Genomic DNA, 19,653 nt, shown 5'->3' with positions numbered 1-19,653 from the left:
AGACCAACACAATAACCACGAAGAATAGTGAGTGCTTCAGCAGGTGGAGTTAGGTCATGCTGGTCCAAAAGGGTGACTGTCCTGTTTTGTCCAGGATTCCCAACCTGGCTGAGCTAGGCACTGGGTAGGAAGTAACACTGGAAGATGAGGAAAGGTGTATGTACGTGTCTAAATTGGAACAGCCTTTGTCAAAACAGCTTCTAGGGGAGCTTTGCACGTTGCTAGGTAGTGCCCAGCCTGTGAATGTAATGCATTGGGCATTGTGAAAACATACAAGTAATGCTTTGGGCACGTGTGACAGCTGGAGCACATCTCTTTCCATGGAGAGTGTGGAAAAATGAAGGAGCCTGCATTAAACATTTCTGCAGGGAGGAAAAACGACCTCGGAAAACGAACTGTCAGTGTTGGAGGGTTGGGCTGCCGAAGCTCTGCCTGGGTAGGCGCGGGCTGTGCTGCCAGGGAATCCCGTCCGCGTGCGCAGCGTTGGTTTGTGTCGTGATCACACCGCTCTCCCGGCGTGTCTTGTCATCCCCAGCGTGGCTGTGTGCCGGTTCTCCAACACTGGCGATGAGTGGTACGTGCTGGTGGGAGTCGCCAAGGACCTGATTCTGAACCCGCGCTCGGTTGCTGGGGGATTTGTCTACACGTACAAGCTGGTGAATAGCGGTGAGAAGCTGGAGTTTCTGCACAAGGTGAGAGGGATGACTGGGTCATTCACAGGCAGAGTGTTGGAATAGCTGTCACTTCACCCTGATTTACCAATCAGTAATATTGCAGTACTCAGTGAATCCTGAGCAAGATCATACACACTGGAAGAAGCCTTGGAGAAAATAAGGTGCCTCCTACAAAATCATTTGGGACGTATTTTGAAGAGTTCAGGATTGAACACCGATCTCCTGAGAGTCCCAGTCCTTAGCCATAGTGATAGTCTTGTCCATCTAACTGGGTAAAGAAGGGAGCTGTGTTTTTTTTTTATGCCCCTGTTAGGGAGGGGAGAGAAACAGCTCTGTTTCCTTCTTGGAATATGAGCTCAGAGAGCTTCTCTGAGCACTTGTTTACAAATCTAATTCACAGTTGGGTCACTTGAACCCTGGTGCTGAGGCTCTCAGTCCTTGGCTGGCCACATGAAGCTGGTGTGAGCTGTCATCTTTCCTCCGATGGTGTTTTGGTTGCGTGTAAAAATGATGAGTCGCCTAGTGACCAACTTGCTTGACAGGTCTCTGGGGCTTTAGCGAGGGTTTCAGCAGAACTCTTCTGTTCTGTTCTCATTCCCACGTGTTTCCAGCATGGCTGAGACTTGAGCAGATGAGCATGTGGAAAGGAATGTTGTGGCTTATTCACTTCCTACGGCTCTGATGCGATGAGTGGGTTCTGTCCTGGACCAGGGCCTTTTCTGGTACCACTGAACACCCACTTGGAAGTTGGCAGAGCTGATGATGTGAAGTAACTTCTCTTAGCCAGTGCAACTAAGCTGGGAACACTGTAAATGGAAGCTCTCTACATACTGTCATGCTTAGCTGTGGCTGATCCTTTTGGATTGATTAGTGGTGGGAGATATTTCAGCCCTGTCTGAGTTACTGGAATTGTGGGCACGCTGTCATTGTTCAGATTTAACACTTCCTTCAGTGGCAGCTTCAGAGCGTGTGTGACAGATGGCCGAATCCGATTCATGCCTTTGTTTTAAAAATAGACAATCTGGATGGATTTCGGCAAAGCATAACATCTTTCTGTTGGGGATAAAGCAAAACTAAGAACCAAGGCAACGAGATCTTTGCCTGCCTTTGCTGTCTGCCCAGCGTGGGGTTCTTACAGCAGTCCTACACTTCAGTTAAGGTGCACTGCCAGCACAGTGGTGTCTGTGTAGTACCCAGAGCTCCGTTAGCACGACATGTGGTATGTGCTGCTGTTGAAAGGCCTACAGAGAACTGACCTTTTTCCCCTCCTGTAGAAAAAGATTCCAATCAGACTTTTACGTTGAAAGCCTTGGCACAGGCCAACAAGCTTCAGCTGAACCATTAGCTGCATCCGTTCTGAAGCTTGGTGTAAGGTTAGCTCAGTTAATGGGGGTCTCACAGGCTTCCTCTTCCCTCTCTAGACCCCTGTGGAGGAGGTTCCTGCAGCCATTGCTCCGTTCCAAGGTAGAGTCTTAATTGGTGTTGGAAAGCTCCTGCGTGTATATGACCTGGGCAAGAAGAAACTGCTGCGGAAGTGTGAGAATAAGGTACTGTCTTTTGTTCTCGACCAGAGCTGTTAATTTGCAGAGAGTGATGCTTTGCAGTAGAAGCGAAACAGGGTTTAGCTGCTGCTCCAGCCCAGCTGTGTCTGTGTGCTTGGACCCCAGAGCTGTGTCTGTGCCTCGCTGGTGCGCTGCCCCTCCGCACCCCGAGCACGCGTGGCTTTCCCGTCGCCACTCAGAGTGTAATGTTGCAGGTTCCTTTTTTGTACCAGCTCAGTGCAGGCTGTTCATGGACGCCTGCAGGAGTTTCACAAGCCTGTACAGACCAGGCTTGTGGCAGTCTGCTGCAAATGGGAGAGGCCTTACCCAGATAGGAAACACCAAATGCTTCTGAAGGTTAGATGATCAGCAGGCTGGAGACAGAAGTTGGAGGGTGCATATGAGCACCTCTTCAGATCCCCAGAACCTTGAAAAGGGGTTTTTCTCCTTGAAGTAGACGGTCCTTCTTGCTGAGCATCTCTGGTACTTTAGGAAAAGAAATTGCAGAGCATGGTGTTTTCTCTCCATTGCCTGCTCCTCCCTCTCTAGCACAAGCTGCAGAACCTGTGCCAGTTGCTCATTACTGCACAAAGGAACTCCAGCAAGCTCACAGGCAGACTGGGAGCAGCTTGTAGGGGAACATTTTTGTGTGTGTGTTGGGTGGTTTTGGTTTTGTTTTCCTGAAAATATGACTCGTATGAAAAATTGAAGCTTTCCTTCTGAGGTCTTTCATGACCACAGTAGTGAGGGGACACTGAAGCGGTGCCTGCTTGCAGGACTGTCCCTGGCATCGCGGTTTGTAGGCTCACCAGCTGTGCTTGTTCTCTGGACATTGCTCGTATTCAGCAGGCTGAGAATGATGTGTGGTGGATGTTGAGCTTGCAAGGCCCCGTATTGACCGAGTATTTAGATTGGGGCTGTGGTATGTCAGGAATGAGAGGTAGTTTTGGGGGGAATAATGGGAAATGGGGGGTGAGGCATGGTTCACAGCGGGGGAAAACAGTGTTTCGGTTGGAGTAGGGTAGAGTGAATGGATTATGCTTCGCTGAAGCACTCAGGTTTTGTCCTTTCTCTCTCAAAAGCACATTGCCAACTACATCTGTGGGATCCAAACCATTGGGCACAGAGTGATTGTTTCAGACGTTCAGGAGAGCTTCATCTGGGTGCGCTACAAAAGGAATGAGAACCAGCTCATCATCTTTGCTGACGACACTTATCCCCGGTGGGTCACGACAGCAACTCTCCTGGATTATGACACTGTGGCTGGAGCAGACAAGTTCGGTAACATCTGCGTGGTGAGTGTGCTTTGGAGAAGTTGGGGCTTTCTGGACACAACGTATTTTTTTTTTCTCAAAACATTCATGATTTGTCTTAAAAGAATGAGAGTCTGTGCTTAGCTGGAGACAACGCCCTGTACCATTCACTTGTTTTTACGGGGTGACCAGCTGTGGTCATAGCAGGCGGCTGCAGTTTAACAGTTTGTTAATTAAAGCAAACAAGTTAAAGCAGCAACAGCAGGTCGAAAAACATATTTCTGAAGCATTCAATAACTCGTGTTGAAATTGCCCCCAAACTTGTTGTAAATAAGCCTTGAAATGAAGCTTGTGACTGCGAAAGGGCCCAGGAGAACTTGCATCAGGGTTATCACTCTTACTTTCCCTGTTTAAACCTCGTCACTGGCATTTAGCTTTCTCTGTCACTTCCTCTTGAAAGTTGGCTTTGTCAGGGCTGACACTTCCCACTTGGCTGCATTTCAAGCAGGGGAGGAGGAAAGAATAGATGGTCTTTCTGCCAGAGCTTTGATCTCATTCTGAAGCGTGCTTGGGTGCTTAGGAGTGCAGAGTTCAGCAAGTGTCAGACACCACGCTTGCAGGATTTGGCCAGCGCACACAAATCAGTCCTCTTTGCTTTTCCAACGGTCCATCAAACTGTTTCCTTAGCAGGAACCACCTTCAGACCATTTTGACCATACCTCCCAGGGTGATCTGCAAGCGCCAGGCCGGGCAGAGGCCAGTCAGGAGGTCCTGCCCATGTTTTCCAGTGATGGGCCATCAGTTTTGACAACACAGTTGTTTAAAAGCCTTGTTGCAGGGGCAAATGGATGATTTTGCTGTAAGTGTAAAGTGATTGTTGTAGAAGCCACAAAGGTGGCCTTTCAAAGACCGCAGAGATTCTCCAGGGATAATGTGCTGCTCCTCTGCAGCTTGTTGACTCTTTCTCCCTCTTTCAACGCAGGTGAGATTGCCTCCCAACACCAATGATGAGGTAGATGAGGATCCCACAGGCAACAAAGCTCTCTGGGACAGAGGGCTTCTTAATGGAGCGTCGCAGAAGGTAATGCTTTGTGGGAAGCATGTGGTTATTGTGGGAGAAGAAGACGCCGTTTTTCTGTGAATTCCTCTGCAGTGTCGTCCAGGAGATGTATAGGCAGTTCTGCTCCTACACATCCAGCGTGCCGTGGGTGATTGGCTTTCACTGTCACTGGGAGCCAAATTCAGTTTCTGAAACCATGGCCAGTGCCTATTCAGTGATGTTTGATGGAAGCAACCCACTCATTTTCTTTTCCTGCTTCCCCTCATTACTTGCATCCATTTGTCCAGCTCGAGGGTAGTTCAGTGGCATGCTGAGTGGTGCCATCTGGTCACAGGTGGAAGGCACTTCCTCTTTAGAAAAGTGTTTCAGAACTAGCAGGTGGCTGAATTTATTCTGCTCTCCCCTCTCAAGCCTTTTGATACTTTTATATAAGCTGAAGAAAAAAAAAACTTGCTTCTGTGGTTGACTTTCAGGCTGAAGTGATTATGAATTATCACGTGGGAGAGACGGTGCTTTCCTTACAGAAGACCACGCTGATTCCAGGAGGCTCCGAATCTCTTGTCTATACCACCCTATCAGGAGGGATAGGAATCTTGGTCCCCTTTACTTCCCACGAGGTAAGCAAGCCCCATCATTATGCTGCAGAGCTGCTGTTTTTCTGTGCACTCATCCCCCCAGCCACTATATTAATGTGCTGCATCCCTTGAGGGTAACTCTGCAGTGCAGGAGAGCCTGGGGCTGCAGGACAGGCTCTGGTGCAGAGAGGGAGAGAAGGAGCTTGTTAACTCCTCTTCCACATTGGTTCGGTGAAGAGTCAAGAGCTTTTCTTGTTGCACTGCTGTTCTAAATCTCTTTGTGCTCCAGAGGAGCTCTTGGGAGGTGAAGGGGTAACGGTGACCTTGGCTGCTGTGAGCAGGGATGCTCTAGCAGAACCTGGTAAGGGCAGCGTTTCAGCCAGCACAGGAGCACCTGGCTGATGGGTGTCACCCTGCCTTGCCGGTGACGTTCATGTGTAGCAACTGTTGTCTTACCAATTCTTAATCTCCCCAGGATCACGACTTCTTCCAGCATGTGGAAATGCACTTAAGGTCTGAGCACCCTCCCCTCTGTGGACGAGACCATCTCAGTTTCCGCTCCTACTACTTCCCGGTGAAGGTAGGTCTGAGTACTTGGGATCAGCCTGTCGTGGGGGCGCAGGGACTTGCTCTGGGAGACAGGACTGCTTCGAGGCCTGGCCGAAGCAAATCACACTTGCTGTTCAGGGGGGAAGGCTGAGGCAACGCCAACCACAGCTCGTGTGGTGACCGTGGCAGGGACTAGCTCTTGAACAGCACTCTGTGAGGAGCGCGGTACTTGGCACTTAACACTGCGTCTGTTTTGGTTTATTAACCCTTGTAATGAGCTTTCTGAGGGTTGGTCTTGAGACACGAGCCCAGAGGTGCTGCTGCTGCGCTTCTCTGCTTGCTGCAGCATCTCCCTTTTCCATCAGGAGAAGCAGCATTACGTGGCTGTGTGCGTGGCTAGGTCAAACTGGGTGTTGCCTGAGGGATATACTTTTTCTACCACCATTAAAAAGGGAAACCTCATAAGAAACAGCTGTTCCTGCCTCATTTCTGCTTTTGAGGAACTGTGTGTGAATCTGTTAACTACTAAATGCTGTGACCAGAAGGGTTGAGAGTACTGGACCAGAGTAACTATGTGGTAACTACTACCAGAGTAACATGTGTAGTATCAGTCAGAAAACTATCCCAGCAGCTGAAGCTGTCCAAGCGCAGGGGGTGGTCTTGTTCTTGAGGAGCTTGAGGCTGATTTGCAGCATGCACCATCTCAATGATGTCTCGCATCTGACTGAAGATGCCTTTCAGTCATCTTCTGCAGCCTCCCCCAGCCTTCCCCACACAGGCCTTGGACCCAAGTCAGATCCATCTTCCCTTCCCTTGTGTGATTCTTCAGCTGCATCCAGGCTTTTGGGGTTTCTCCTTCATTAACCAAGCTGGCCAGTAATTAATTTGATGCTAACTGCTGCTATTCAGCAGATGAGGTCATCGAGCATGGTCTTGCTTCCAGGACAGGATTAAGAAGCTCCTGGGAACAAACTGTTTGTTGCCATTTTTCCCTGTTTAGGCAGGGTTCAGTGCCTCTGTGTTGTGTCGATTCAGCGCTCTCCTCCTTGCCCCTCCAGAACGTGATCGATGGGGACCTGTGTGAGCAGTTCAACTCCATGGAACCTAACAAACAGAAGAATGTGGCCGAAGAGCTGGACCGGACCCCACCTGAGGTGTCCAAGAAGCTGGAAGACATCCGCACACGCTACGCTTTCTGAGCAGCAGCTGGCAGGAGCAGAGCTGCTCCTTGGGCTCCTACGGACGCTCTTCCAAGCACAGTTGGGCAGAGGACTGCGTGCTTCTTTTCCCTTTTTAAATATTGGTTTGCTCCTCTTGGTTTGTGTTTCAAAGTAATGTGACTCCAGTAAATGCAGTATCAGATATTAGGTCTCCCAACACATCCTGCTGCTTATGTGAAGGCTCCTGACGTTCTGGCTTCCTGCCACAGAGATTTCCTTTTGGGAGGTGCCCAGAGAAGGGAGCAGGCTGCTCCTCAGCCCCATCTCCTTGGCCCCCCGTTAAGGTGGGGGAGTCTGACGGTGTGCTGGCCTTGCAGAAAGCCCTGTAGGGCTGATCCATCCTGAGCCTTTTGAGATTTCCCAGTTTTTTGTTTGCAATTTCCCGGCTTTTTGGGTGAAGGGAAGGAGCTGTGGCACGACTCTGGATTACCAGGCTCCTTTCAGGAGCTCTGGGCATCCACCAGCCCTGGGAGCAGCAGCTGGGAAGCCTGGCTGTCTGGAGGGCGTAACTGTCACACTTGTCTTGAACGTTTTCTTCTGAATTGCAAGGGGTTTTTGGACTCGCCATTTCTGACTGTTTTCCCTGTAAATAGAGTTTTGTACAATGTTGACTCTCTTGGGGGTGGGGAAGAGCGAGGCCTGAGTCTGGGACTTGATTTGTTTCATAATAACTTTGGCAGGAGCAGTGTCTCCAGGCTGTGACTGTGAGCAGCACATGCAGAATAAAAGCCTGTTTTTTAACTAGCCGGACGCGGGGGCTCTTCTCCTTCGCAGCAGCAGCAGCTGTTGCTGACCCGGTGGGAGCAGGACTGGGAGCAGGACGGGTGGAGGGGGAGGGCAGAAACGTGCACATCCCCCCAACCCCACACAGATGCGGGAGCTGGGCCGTAACCCTACAAGCCCCTCTCTGCCCCCCACTTCCCTGCTGGCCCCGAGCCTGGCAGCGCATCCCGCTCTGGGACAGAAAGCAGGGGTATGTGGAGAGAGGAGGGGTGGGAAGGGTCTTTTCCCCCCAGCTACTGTTTTTCCAGCCCTGCCAGGGCGTGGCTGCGGCTCAAGGCTCCTTGTGCCCTGCAGCTCTGGGGGGGGGCAGGGGGCTGCCGCGACACCTCGAGGAAGGGGCTTCTCCCCGCTGCCTGCTCACCCACACAGCAGGTGCTTCCCGGTCTCGCCTTTGGTTTCGGCGTTGGTGCCTGCGGAGCTGCAGCTCTTCCTTCTCCTGTGGCATTCCCTGCCTGGAGCTGGGGAGGGGGGAAGGCCCAGTGACACGCTCCCCCACTGTCCTCCAACTTCCTCCTCCGCTGCGGGTGCTGCGTGGGGGCCTTTGCTCCTGCCCTGGCCTTTGCACCCTCCTCTCCACGCTTCCCCCCAGTTGCTGCCGGCTTGCCCTGGCAGCAGCTGAACCCAGGGCTGTGCCCTTTGGCTCTGCTGTGGCTGCCAGCCGCACCCATTCTCTGCCTGGGGCTGAAGGGCTCTGGGTGCCCTCCCCGTACCCCCCCTGGGGACGGCTGCCTCAGGGGAACACTAAATACGTGAGCTGAACTTGGTGGGGTTGTTAAATGCGTGACCTGAACTTGTCAGGGATATGGGGTGCCCACCCCCCTGAGCTCCCCTTGCCCTTCCCAGGGGGGTGATCCCTGCTCTGTACCGGGGAGCTCCGGTGGAACTTGGCCTTTGGGGTGTCGATAGTCCAAAGGGGTGAAATCACACCCCGGGGTGGGGGGAGCTCAGGGTGTTCCCAAACAGATTCCAAGCACAAGGTTCTGCTCCCTCAGCCGGGCCTGCATTAACTGTGCCAGGGGAGGAGCGGAGGGGCTGCTCTGAGCCCCGCTTTACTTTGGAGGTGGCTCCAAGCTGGGCCCCCCCCCTCCCCCCCCAAGCCTCCCGGTGAGGGCTGACACACGGGAGCAAAGCTCGGGGGGGCCGGGGGTGGTTTGCCTTGGGCTCGCCCCAGCGGTGATTTCCAGCCCGGCGCAGCCGAGGGCAAACCGCCTCCAGCGCCGCGCTGCGCAGCTCCGCGCTTCCCCTTCTCCTCCTCGCCCCATCCCGGCTGCCAAGCCCATGACGACGTGGGCAGGGAATGCGATTAAATGGCTTCCCTCTTACCGCCTGCAGCAGCTGCGGGCAAAATCCCTGCGGGCACCTAGGTGAGAAGCCGGACCAGGTTTTTACCCCTGCTCGGGGCTGAGCATCTTGCCCCCGGCGCGGCGCCGGGGGCGGGGGGCAGCCAGGGCTGTGCCGGGGCCGGGGCCAGCTTGGCAGGAGGGCGGCCGTGGCCCTGACTCGGTGCCAGGGGAATCCCAACGCGCTCTCCTCGCATGCAGAACCGCATTCCTTCCCACGCGTTTCCCTGGGAGCGCTGACCCCCTCTTTGATAGCCGGTTTCTCTCCCTGACCCCTTGGACGCCCGGCAGCCCCGAGCACAGAAGCGGTCAGCTCTCCCAAGGGGCTCATCGGGAGGGGAGGGGTGGAGGAAGGAGGGGACGGTGTCCTGTGTCCCCTGTCCCCTGCTTCTGGCGGGGGGTCAGCCCCGAAACATCCTGAGAAGACAACGTGGGCTTGGACCAGAGGGAGTGGGAGCGCTGCTGGCTTGGAGACAGCCTGGGATCCCCCAGCCCCTCCGGGATCGCTCTGGGACAGCCCCCCCCTGCCCACAGCACGGGGCTGACACCCACTTGGAGTGTCCCAAAGTGCACCCATGGGTGCTCGGCCCCATGAGTGCCCTGGCGCACGGGGCCAGGGGAGCCCAGCGCCCTGGGGGTGCCGCTGCTGGCAGAGCAGAGCACCCCAGGGAGCCTGGAGGGTGCGCGGTTCGGTTAGCGGGGCACCCAGCTGGGTGGGGTGAGCGCCCTGGGGGGCACGCTGTGGGGCTGGCCCAGCACCCTGGGGAGCAGGGGGGCACGTGGCGCGGGTACCCGAGCGCCCCGGGGGGGGCACCCAGCTGTGTCATCCAAGCAGCCCAGCGACACCCAGCTGGGACTGCCAAGCACCTGGGGAGCACTTTACTGGGTAGCCACGCACCCCAAGGAGCAGGAAGGGGCCCAGGAGGGCTCGCTGAGCACCCCAGGGCACCCATCTGGGCTAGCTGAGCACCCCAGGGGTACCCAGCTGGGTTAGCTGAGCACCTGGGGAGCACCTTACTGGGTAGCCAAACACCCCAAGGAGCAGGAAGGGGCCCCGGAGGCCTCACTGAGCACCCTGGGGACACCCAGCCTGGGCTAGCTGCGCACCCCGGGGCACCCAGCTGGGTTCGCTGAGCACCCCGGGGGACACCCGGCTGGGCTAGCTGCCTACCGCGCGGACACCCAGCCCGGGCTAACGGAGCCCCCCCCCCAGGGGCACCCACCCGTGACACCCCCGCGGCAGGGCAGGGACGGCCGGGTCCCGAGCCGGGCCGGGCCGGGCCGTGCGGGGCGGGCGCTCGGTCCCCGCTCCCCGCCCGGCCCCCGGCAGCCGCCCCGCCCGCTCCCCGCGCCGCCGCCCCCCGCCCGCCTCCCGGGAAGCGCGGGCACGGCCCCGCCACCGCCGCCCGCGGGGAGACGCGTCCCGCGCCCGGCGGCCCCGCGCGTGGGGCCAGGTGGGTCGGCGGGCGCTTCGCGCGTGGGGAGTGGGAGAGGAGCGGGAAGGGGCGGGGGGGAAATCCGCGCCGGGGGCGGGCGTGCTGCGGGGGCAGCGGGCGAGTGAACCGTGTTGCGGCTTGGGGGGGGGGGGGGGGGGGGGGGGGTTGGTCACGCCTGGTCCCGCGTGGGGAAAAGGCACGGACTCTCTCCCGCGCGCGTGGAGACATGGTGTGGGGACACGACCCGGCCGCGTTTGCGCGGGGGACATGGCGGAGGGACATGGCACGCGGGTCCCTTCACGCAGGGAAGGTGGGGAGGCCCCTTCGCGTGGGCGCGCGGGGTGGGGGGAGCATGGCGTGGGGGTCGCGGCGTGAGACACGGCACGGGGACATGTCGCGGCTGCCTTCCACTGGGACATGGCATTGGGACACGGCGTGGTCTCCCTCCCCCCCACCCCCCTTTCCAAGGGGACACGGTGTGGGGACGCAAGAGGGGCCCCTTCGGTGTGTGCCGCACCGCGTGGGGACACGACACGCCCCCCTTTGCTTGGGGACAAGCTGCGGAGGACGCGGCACAAGGACGCCCTGTGGTCTCCTTCCCCTGGGGTGCTGCCGTGGGGAGGTGACACAGCCCCCGTAGCATGGGTGTGGGGACATGACACATTCCCCCCCCCCCCGCCCCCGCCTGAGGACCCAGCGTGGGGCAGCCTGGCCAGCTCCATCCCCCAGTGCTCCTTGGCTGAGAGTCTGCTGAGGCCGGACAAACTCATTGCTGGGATAACGGAGCTGGGCTGCCCCCTACTCCTGGAAATCCCCTGGGGGTGGCACGGGGGGGGAAACCCTGGCAGCCCTGTCCCGAGCGGCTCCACGGCCACCCGCAGCCCCCCTGAGGCCACCCGGGGCTCACCTGGGGCCACCCCATCCCGCAGCCCCCCGGGCTCGGAGCAGCTGCCCTCCCTGGGGGGCTGCAGCCAGGGCTCTCTCCCCCCCAGATCCCCTCTTGCAGAGCAGAGGGGGGGGGTCCCGCACCCCCTTCCCACAGCGCATCCCTACTGGCACCCTGTGATGGCCCCGGGACCTGCTGCCTCCCCGCAGCCAGCTGGAGAGGAGAAGCCAGCGGGGACGGCCGGGAAGGGGGGCTAACCCCCCATCCATGGCAAGGGGCAACAGCTCGGGGCTACTGGAGAGCAGCCCAGCGCCCGGGGCCTGCACCCATCCCTCGTCCCCACGCCGCTGCCCGGGAGGCTCCCGGTGAGCCCTGGCCATGTAGGCTCAGCCCGGGGCTCCGCCGACGGCCACCCTCAACATGCAGCAGAGCTACGCGGCCGTCCTGTGTGAGTACAGCCTGGGGAAGGGGGAGATTTGGGAGGGGGGGGGGTGTGTGTGGGGTGTGGGATGGCCTCGGAGGTCACCCCGGGGGGTGTCCCCACACGGGGCTGAGGCCGCTGGCTTTCGGCTGCCCAGGTGTCCTGGCTGTGCTGGGGCTGGAGGCTGCCGCGCCGGGCGAATGCGAGCTCACCCGCCTGCTCCAGGACAAGCTGCAGTACGAGATGCGCCTGCAGTACATGGTAACCCCCCGTTTTAAGGGGGGGTGGGGGGTGGGAGGGGGGACACACTCCATTGCAGGGCCTGGTTTGCTCTTGGAGGTGGGGGGGGGGAACATGGGAAAGCAGCACCCACTGCCCTTACAGCGACCGGGTGCTGGAGGGGGGGTGTTTGTTTTTTTTTTTTTTACCAGGGGCAACTTGTGCAGGGTGGTGCCCGGAGCTGGTGCATCTCTGGGGGGTTGAGCACATCAAAGGGCTTTTCCATCGGTTTCCCGGTGTCACGCCGAGGCTGGCAGGGTGTCACTCCACCGCCAGCCCCTGCGCTCTTCTCTCCCTTTCCAGAAACACTACTTCCCCATCAACTACACAGTCCAGGTCCAGTACGAGGAGGTGCTGAGGCCATCCAACATCACCCGCCTGGTAAGCCGGCGGCAGGGGACGACCCTGTGACCGGGACGCTCCGTGGACCCATGGGGGCTTGTGTGGGTCTCACCCAGGGCACCCTCTCTCCTGCAGCGCAACGGGACGGTGTCGGAGGCAGCCCTGAGGTACCTCTGGTTCCACGTCAGCTCCCAGGCGGTGCTGCGGATCCGCGAGGTGCTGCCGGAGAAGCACCCGTCCTGGAAATACACCCAGGAGCTGTGCCAGCTCTTCGACGCCCTGGGCAAGGAGTACAGCAAGTACCGGCAGGTGGGGGAGACCCCGGGGGCCCCCCACGGCCACACACAGCCCCCTCGCAGGGGAGCTGTGTGCCCACAGACACGCGTGCTGCGTGCTCATGAGACCCGGGCACAGATGTGTGCATGGGGGGTGGGGGCGTGGGGGTGGGGGGTTGCACCTAGGGCCGTGGGGCAAGGCCGTGGGCTGCTCCACATCTGGCATTGGTGGTTCAGTGGTAGAATTCTCGCCTGCCACGCGGGAGGCCCGGGTTCGATTCCCGGCCAATGCAACATCAATTTTGTTTGCCTAAAATCCCCTTTTTTTGAACCAGCAGGGCTGGGAGGAGGTGGAGGTGGAGGGGGGGGTGTGTGTGGAAATGGCACGGTCACCACCACCATCACGTGGTGGCGCTGCCACAGCTGGAGGGGCAGACCTGCAGAAGGGGACCCCCAAATTCCTCCCCGCTTTTCCCAGTGGCAGTGCCCTCCTACCTCTGCTGGCACCGCTGCGCCCCAGGGGCAGCTGCATTTGGGTGCTGGGTGGGGGGTGGCCTGTGACAGCTGGCGCTGCAGGGTGAACCCAAAGTGTATCTGGGTTGTCCTGTGTTGTGGGGCAAGTTCTGCAGCCCCTTCAAGGTCTTCTCATCATAATGTTAACTCTGAAGGCTAATGACAACGGCCCCTTGCTAGGGGGTGTCTGGGTGGCAGGAAGGGGTGCTGCTGTGCCTGGAGCCCTGTGATTAGAGGTGTCAGTTGGGGTCCCCTCTCTTTTGAGGGGTTCAGAGCCGGCAGTGCCTGTCGCCGCCCCCGCTGCTGCTGCTGCTGCTCTGGGTGCGGGGCCGTGGGGCAGGGCCGTGGGCTGCTCCACATCTGGCATTGGTGGTTCAGTGGTAGAATTCTCGCCTGCCACGCGGGAGGCCCGGGTTCGATTCCCGGCCAATGCAGCAAGTGCAGCTTTTTGCACCCCGTTGTCACAGGGGGAGCACCTCGGGGTTGCCCATCTTGGCAGGGGGGGTCCCCAGGGTGCTCCCTTGGGCACCAATGTCCCCTGCGGCTCCTGTGCGGGCGCACAGACCCCTCTGGGTGCCACTGTTGGTCGGCAGAGCCAGCACCCCTAGGTGACTGCCGAGGGTCTGTGGCAGGGAGCTGCCTGGGGGCTCGGTGGCAGGGAGTGCCCCTGGCTCGGGGACAGTGGGGGACACTGGGTTAGTGGTGGTGGCGGTCCCTGATTTTGGTGGCACTGACTGTCTCCGGCTGGGTGGCAGCGAGGCTCCCTGGCCCAGGGCAATGGGGACTGCTTGGGACAGGGGGGAGTACTGCTGCACCCCAGGGGCAGCTGCATTTGGGTGCTGGGTGGGGGGTGGCCTGTGACAGCTGGCGCTGCAGGTTGAACCCAAAGTGTATCTAGGTTGTCCCGTGCTGTGGGGTGGGTTTTGCAGCCCCTTCAAGGTCTTCTCATCATAGTGTTAACTCTGAAGGCTAATGACAATGGCCCCTTGCTGGGGGGTGTCTGGGTGGCAGGAAGGGGTGCTGCTGTGCCTGGATCCCTGTGATCAGAGGTGTCGGTTGGGGTCCCCTCTTTTTAGAGGGGTTCAGAGCCGGCAGTGCCTGTCACTGCCCCCGCTGCTGCTGCTGCTGCTGCTCTGGGTGCGGGGCCGTGGGGCAGGGCCGTGGGCTGCTCCACATCTGGCATTGGTGGTTCAGTGGTAGAATTCTCGCCTGCCACGCGGGAGGCCCGGGTTCGATTCCCGGCCAATGCAACGTTAATTTTGTTTGCCTAAAATCCCCTTTTTTTGAACCAGCAGGGCTGGGAGGAGGTGGAGGTGGAGGCGGGGTGTGTGTGGAAATGGCACGGTCACCACCACCATCACGTGGTGGCGCTGCCACAGCTGGAGGGGCAGACCTGCAGAAGGGGACCCCCAAATTCCTCCCCGCTTTTCCCAGTGGCAGTGCCCTCCTACCTCTGCTGGCACCGCTGCGCCCCGGGGCAGCTGCATTTGGGTGCTGGGTGGGGGGTGGCCTGTGACAGCTGGCGCTGCAGGGTGAACCCAAAGTGTATCTGGGTTGTCCTGTGTTGTGGGGCAAGTTCTGCAGCCCCTTCAAGGTCTTCTCATCATAATGTTAACTCTGAAGGCTAATGACAACGGCCCCTTGCTAGGGGGTGTCTGGGTGGCAGGAAGGGGTGCTGCTGTGCCTGGAGCCCTGTGATTAGAGGTGTCAGTTGGGGTCCCCTCTCTTTTGAGGGGTTCAGAGCCGGCAGTGCCTGTCGCCGCCCCCGCTGCTGCTGCTGCTGCTCTGGGTGCGGGGCCGTGGGGCAGGGCCGTGGGCTGCTCCACATCTGGCATTGGTGGTTCAGTGGTAGAATTCTCGCCTGCCACGCGGGAGGCCCGGGTTCGATTCCCGGCCAATGCAGCAAGTGCAGCTTTTTGCACCCCGTTGTCACAGGGGGAGCACCTCGGGGTTGCCCATCTTGGCAGGGGGGGTCCCCAGGGTGCTCCCTTGGGCACCAATGTCCCCTGCGGCTCCTGTGCGGGCGCACAGACCCCTCTGGGTGCCACTGTTGGTCGGCAGAGCCAGCACCCCTAGGTGACTGCCGAGGGTCTGTGGCAGGGAGCTGCCTGGGGGCTCGGTGGCAGGGAGTGCCCCTGGCTCGGGGACAGTGGGGGACACTGGGTTAGTGGTGGTGGCGGTCCCTGATTTTGGTGGCACTGACTGTCTCCGGCTGGGTGGCAGCGAGGCTCCCTGGCCCAGGGCAATGGGGACTGCTTGGGACAGGGGGGAGTACTGCTGCACCCCAGGGGCAGCTGCATTTGGGTGCTGGGTGGGGGGTGGCCTGTGACAGCTGGCGCTGCAGGTTGAACCCAAAGTGTATCTAGGTTGTCCCGTGCTGTGGGGTGGGTTTTGCAGCCCCTTCAAGGTCTTCTCATCATAGTGTTAACTCTGAAGGCTAATGACAATGGCCCCTTGCTGGGGGGTGTCTGGGTGGCAGGAAGGGGTGCTGCTGTGCCTGGATCCCTGTGATCAGAGGTGTCGGTTGGGGTCCCCTCTTTTTAGAGGGGTTCAGAGCCGGCAGTGCCTGTCACTGCCCCCGCTGCTGCTGCTGCTGCTGCTGCTCTGGGTGCGGGGCCGTGGGGCAGGGCCGTGGGCTGCTCCACATCTGGCATTGGTGGTTCAGTGGTAGAATTCTCGCCTGCCACGCGGGAGGCCCGGGTTCGATTCCCGGCCAATGCAACGTTAATTTTGTTTGCCTAAAATCCCCTTTTTTTGAACCAGCAGGGCTGGGAGGAGGTGGAGGTGGAGGCGGGGTGTGTGTGGAAATGGCACGGTCACCACCACCATCACGTGGTGGCGCTGCCACAGCTGGAGGGGCAGACCTGCAGAAGGGGACCCCCAAATTCCTCCCCGCTTTTCCCAGTGGCAGTGCCCTCCTACCTCTGCTGGCACCGCTGCGCCCCGGGGCAGCTGCATTTGGGTGCTGGGTGGGGGGTGGCCTGTGACAGCTGGCGCTGCAGGGTGAACCCAAAGTGTATCTGGGTTGTCCTGTGTTGTGGGGCAAGTTCTGCAGCCCCTTCAAGGTCTTCTCATCATAATGTTAACTCTGAAGGCTAATGACAACGGCCCCTTGCTAGGGGGTGTCTGGGTGGCAGGAAGGGGTGCTGCTGTGCCTGGAGCCCTGTGATTAGAGGTGTCAGTTGGGGTCCCCTCTCTTTTGAGGGGTTCAGAGCCGGCAGTGCCTGTCGCCGCCCCCGCTGCTGCTGCTGCTGCTCTGGGTGCGGGGCCGTGGGGCAGGGCCGTGGGCTGCTCCACATCTGGCATTGGTGGTTCAGTGGTAGAATTCTCGCCTGCCACGCGGGAGGCCCGGGTTCGATTCCCGGCCAATGCAGCAAGTGCAGCTTTTTTGCAGCGGGGGACCCCGGTGACACCGTGGTGGCCTGTCCCCGCAGACAGACGTGGAGGATGTGGTGGCCGACCTGGTGAAGCTGGTCTACAGCGTGGGTGCCGAGAGCCGGAGGAAGCCCGTCCGCCCCAAGGCGCTGCTGGACAACTGCCTCAAGGTCATGCGGATGCTCTATGGGGCACCCTGTGAGTGGGGGCCAGGGTGGGGGGACACACGCACACCCCTCGGGGAACGGAGGTGCCACGCGTGGGGGGCCCTGTCCCCTGCGCTGACGTCTGTCCCCTCTGCCCAGGTCGGTGGGAGTCCACCTAACGCCGCAGAAGGCTCCTCACTCGACGCCTTCTCCTTGCCCTGGAGCCTGGGATGCTGCCTCTGCTCTGCCCTCCCCTTGGAGGGGGGGGGGGGGCGGTCCCCAAGGAAAGTGCAAAGGAGGGTGGGGGGACAAATCCCACCCCCCTCCAGGACCAAACGCCACCCCCACCGGGACTGTGCATGGCCACGGGGTCAGCCCCGTCCAAAATGCCAGGCACCTTCTGCATGGGTGCGGGCAGGGGGGGCTCGGGTGCAGCCCCCCCCGCGGGCAGGCAGCTGCTGGGGGGTCACGCTGCCCTGTCCTGCCCGCAGCGGGGGTGAAGGCATCGCCCCGCTCCTCTCGGTTTGTATTTTTTCCTCAGCTTTCATTAAACACCCGTTAATTCTCTAGCGTCACAACTCAGCTTCCAGCCGGGTCCCGGGGGCCTCCGACCTTACCCGAAATAAAGGACCAGCAGAGAGAACCCCAGCTGCCTCCACCGCCTCCTCTTTTGGGGTGTCAGGCCCCTCCCTCGGCTTTGTGGGGGAGTGTAGGGACCCCCAGAGCTGTCTCCTGCCGAGCCACCTCCGTCAGCCCCGGCCGCTTCCCTGGCAGGAAAACATCTGGATTTGTTTGTTGTGCTTGGCGGGTGCGATGCGGGCGGCGTGCCGGAGGGGCTGGGGGCTGGCCGGCTGCCTCCCCCCCTCCCAACTTAATTAATTACCTTAATCAGCTATTAGAGCCCTTAATTGGTGTATTCCTGGCTTCGGGCTGCTTAGGCTTACAAGTCTATGAGAGTGAGGTCAGGCTGTGGGCACTGTAGCATGTGCGGATGCAATGTCTTCTTCTTCCTCCTCCCTTCATGCCTAGCGATGGTTCGTGTTTACAGAAAGCCCACGCAGAGCTCGTATAAAGCCCACCAACCATGAGGGTTTTAATTTGAGGGACCCCCTCGCCCATCCCTGCTGGCTTTGACAAATAGTCCCCGGGTGGTCCGGGGCCCCACCTGGGGCTGCCTGCGCCCCCCCGGGCTGAGCTCCCACCTCCCACTCCCCCACGGCAAGCGTGGGAACGGTCCCCCCTGCTCTTCCACCGTGGGAAAAATGAAGCTGTCCCAGCAAATATGACCCTGGCTGGGCTTCCCAGAGCATCCCTGCAGCAAATGGCTGGGCTCAAGGCTTGCCAAAGCCCCACGTTTCCAGCCCAAGTGCCCACTTCAGATGTTGTGACCTTTTTTTTTTCTCAGTACCTCTTTTGAGGGACGGATTCAAAAATGTCAACTGAGAGCCATCATGGAAATGCACTCACGTGATGAGGAATCGGAGCCTGCATGCAATGTCTCGTGATGTACCATGAGATAGGATGGATGCAGAGAGGACCAGCTCAGGGCAAGATGCCGAGGTCCCAAAAGACATCCCTAGGGATGTGCTAGGGCTTGGGAGATGCCCCTGCTGTGAACCCCCCAGCTGCCAGAAAAGGAAAAGCCTTTGCTGGTCTTGAACCAGCCGAAAAAAAAAGCCCATCAGCATCACTGGGGCAGGCACGGAAAGGCTGACTGGTTTTCATAGAATCCTAGACTGGTTTGGGCTGGGAGGAGCCTCAAAGCCCCCCCAGTGCCACCCCCCTGCCCCGGGCAGGGCCCCCTTCCCCCAGCCCAGGGGGCTCCCAGCCCCGTCCAACCTGGCCTTGAACCCTTCCAGGGAGGGGACAGCCACAGCTGCTCTGGGCACCCTGGGCCAGGGCCTCGCCACCCACACAGGGAAGAATTTCTGCCTTAGATCTCATCTAAATCTGCCCTCTGTCAGTGCAAAACCATCACCCTTCATCCTATCCCTACCCCCCCTATAAAGGGTCCCTCCCCACCTTTCCTGTCCCCCCTTTAAGCCCTGGGAGGCCGCTCGAAGGGCTCCCCGGAGCCTTCTCTTCTCCAGGCTGAACCCCCCCAACTCTCTCAGCCCGGCCCCCCAGGGGAGCTGCTCCAGCCCCCCAGCATCTTCGTGGCCTCCTCTGGCCCCGCTCGAGCAGCTCCGGGTCCTTCTGCTGTTGGGGGCCCCCGAGCTGGCCCCAGCACTGCAGGGGGGTCTCCCCAGAGCGGAGCAGAGGGGGAGAATCCCCTCCCTGGCCCTGCTGCCCCCCCTGCTCTAACTGCAGCCCAGGGCACGGGTGGGTTCTGGGCTGTGAGCGCACAGGGCTGCCTCACGGGCAGTTTTCCCCCCACCAGCACCCCCCAGTCCCTCTCCTTGGGGCTGCTCTCCAGCCACCCCTCGCCCAGCCTGGGTTTGTGCTGGGGATCGCCCCGACCCCTGGGCACACCTTGCCCTTGGCCTTGAACTCCATGTGGTTTACACAGCCCCCCTCTCCAGCCTGCCCAGGTCCCTCTGGATGCCACCCCTGCCCTCCCGCGTGTCCCCACACCACACAGCTCGGTGCTGTCAGTGAACTTGCTGAGGGTGCATCGATCCCACCATCCGTGTCACCAACAAAGATGTTAAACCCTGAGGAATGCCACTCGTCACTGCTCTGCACTTGGACATCGAGCTGTTGGCTGCAACTCTTTGAGTGCGACCACCCAGCCAATTCCTTATCCGCTGCGTGGTCCATCCCTCAAATCCACGTCTCTCCAATTTAGAGACAAGGAGGTCGTACGAGACAGTGTCAAATGCTTTGTAGGAGTCAGGCTCAGCAGGGTGAGAGCTGGGCCCCGGTAAGGATGCCCCATGGCCGTGGTTTTGGGCCTGTCTGGGATGCCCCCAGGCCACCAACCCACGTGGCTTATGGCCACAGAGTGGGGCTGTATCCAGACCTGCTCCTCGGGCAGCGTGAGGA

The 19,653-nt window shown here is 59.7% G+C and overlaps 2 protein-coding genes and 6 non-coding genes across 11 annotated transcripts in view; all 8 read left to right on the top strand.

Annotated features, from left to right (window-relative positions):
* The window catches only part of SF3B3 (splicing factor 3b subunit 3), a 29,188-nt gene extending 21,572 nt beyond the window's left edge, over positions 1 to 7,616 (top strand). Inside the window, exons 20-26 of the mRNA XM_042797496.1 lie at positions 536 to 692; positions 2,096 to 2,221; positions 3,298 to 3,510; positions 4,451 to 4,549; positions 5,002 to 5,145; positions 5,579 to 5,683; positions 6,711 to 7,616. Of these exons, the coding sequence (XP_042653430.1) occupies positions 536 to 692; positions 2,096 to 2,221; positions 3,298 to 3,510; positions 4,451 to 4,549; positions 5,002 to 5,145; positions 5,579 to 5,683; positions 6,711 to 6,851 (985 nt within the window). The 3' untranslated portion in view covers positions 6,852 to 7,616. The remainder of the gene's footprint in view (positions 1 to 535; positions 693 to 2,095; positions 2,222 to 3,297; positions 3,511 to 4,450; positions 4,550 to 5,001; positions 5,146 to 5,578; positions 5,684 to 6,710) is intronic.
* A 2,730-nt stretch (positions 7,617 to 10,346) lies between these two features.
* IL34 (interleukin 34) lies at positions 10,347 to 17,316 on the top strand. Of its 4 annotated transcripts, none has more exons than XM_042797825.1 (7): positions 10,347 to 10,449; positions 11,424 to 11,765; positions 11,896 to 11,999; positions 12,321 to 12,398; positions 12,495 to 12,668; positions 16,582 to 16,692; positions 16,828 to 17,316. In XM_042797825.1, the coding sequence occupies exons 2-7, from the start codon at positions 11,738 to 11,740 to the stop codon at positions 17,236 to 17,238; spliced, it is 906 nt and encodes a 301-aa protein (XP_042653759.1). In that variant the 5' UTR covers positions 10,347 to 10,449; positions 11,424 to 11,737; the 3' UTR covers positions 17,239 to 17,316. The 4 variants fall into 4 exon arrangements, with proteins under 4 accessions (XP_042653759.1, XP_042653758.1, XP_042653760.1 ...); XM_042797824.1 differs by having other exon boundaries at positions 16,542 to 16,720; XM_042797826.1 differs by having other exon boundaries at positions 16,542 to 16,692; positions 16,828 to 16,976.
* On the top strand, positions 12,857 to 12,927 carry TRNAG-GCC. Its single transcript has one exon. It is a non-coding gene; the product is annotated as a tRNA-Gly (tRNA).
* On the top strand, positions 13,511 to 13,581 carry TRNAG-GCC. The gene has a single exon. It is a non-coding gene; the product is annotated as a tRNA-Gly (tRNA).
* Positions 14,327 to 14,397, top strand: TRNAG-GCC. The gene has a single exon. It is a non-coding gene; the product is annotated as a tRNA-Gly (tRNA).
* TRNAG-GCC lies at positions 14,979 to 15,049 on the top strand. The gene has a single exon. It is a non-coding gene; the product is annotated as a tRNA-Gly (tRNA).
* Positions 15,798 to 15,868, top strand: TRNAG-GCC. Its single transcript has one exon. It is a non-coding gene; the product is annotated as a tRNA-Gly (tRNA).
* TRNAG-GCC lies at positions 16,450 to 16,520 on the top strand. The gene has a single exon. It is a non-coding gene; the product is annotated as a tRNA-Gly (tRNA).
* Positions 17,317 to 19,653: the final 2,337 nt, after the last annotated feature.

The sequence above is a fragment of the Tyto alba genome, unplaced genomic scaffold (genome assembly GCF_018691265.1).
Source record: "Tyto alba isolate M040663 unplaced genomic scaffold, T.alba_DEE_v4.0 Super-Scaffold_26, whole genome shotgun sequence".
Taxonomy (NCBI): Eukaryota; Metazoa; Chordata; class Aves; order Strigiformes; family Tytonidae; genus Tyto; species Tyto alba.
This window is presented reverse-complemented; position numbering and strand designations above follow the sequence as displayed.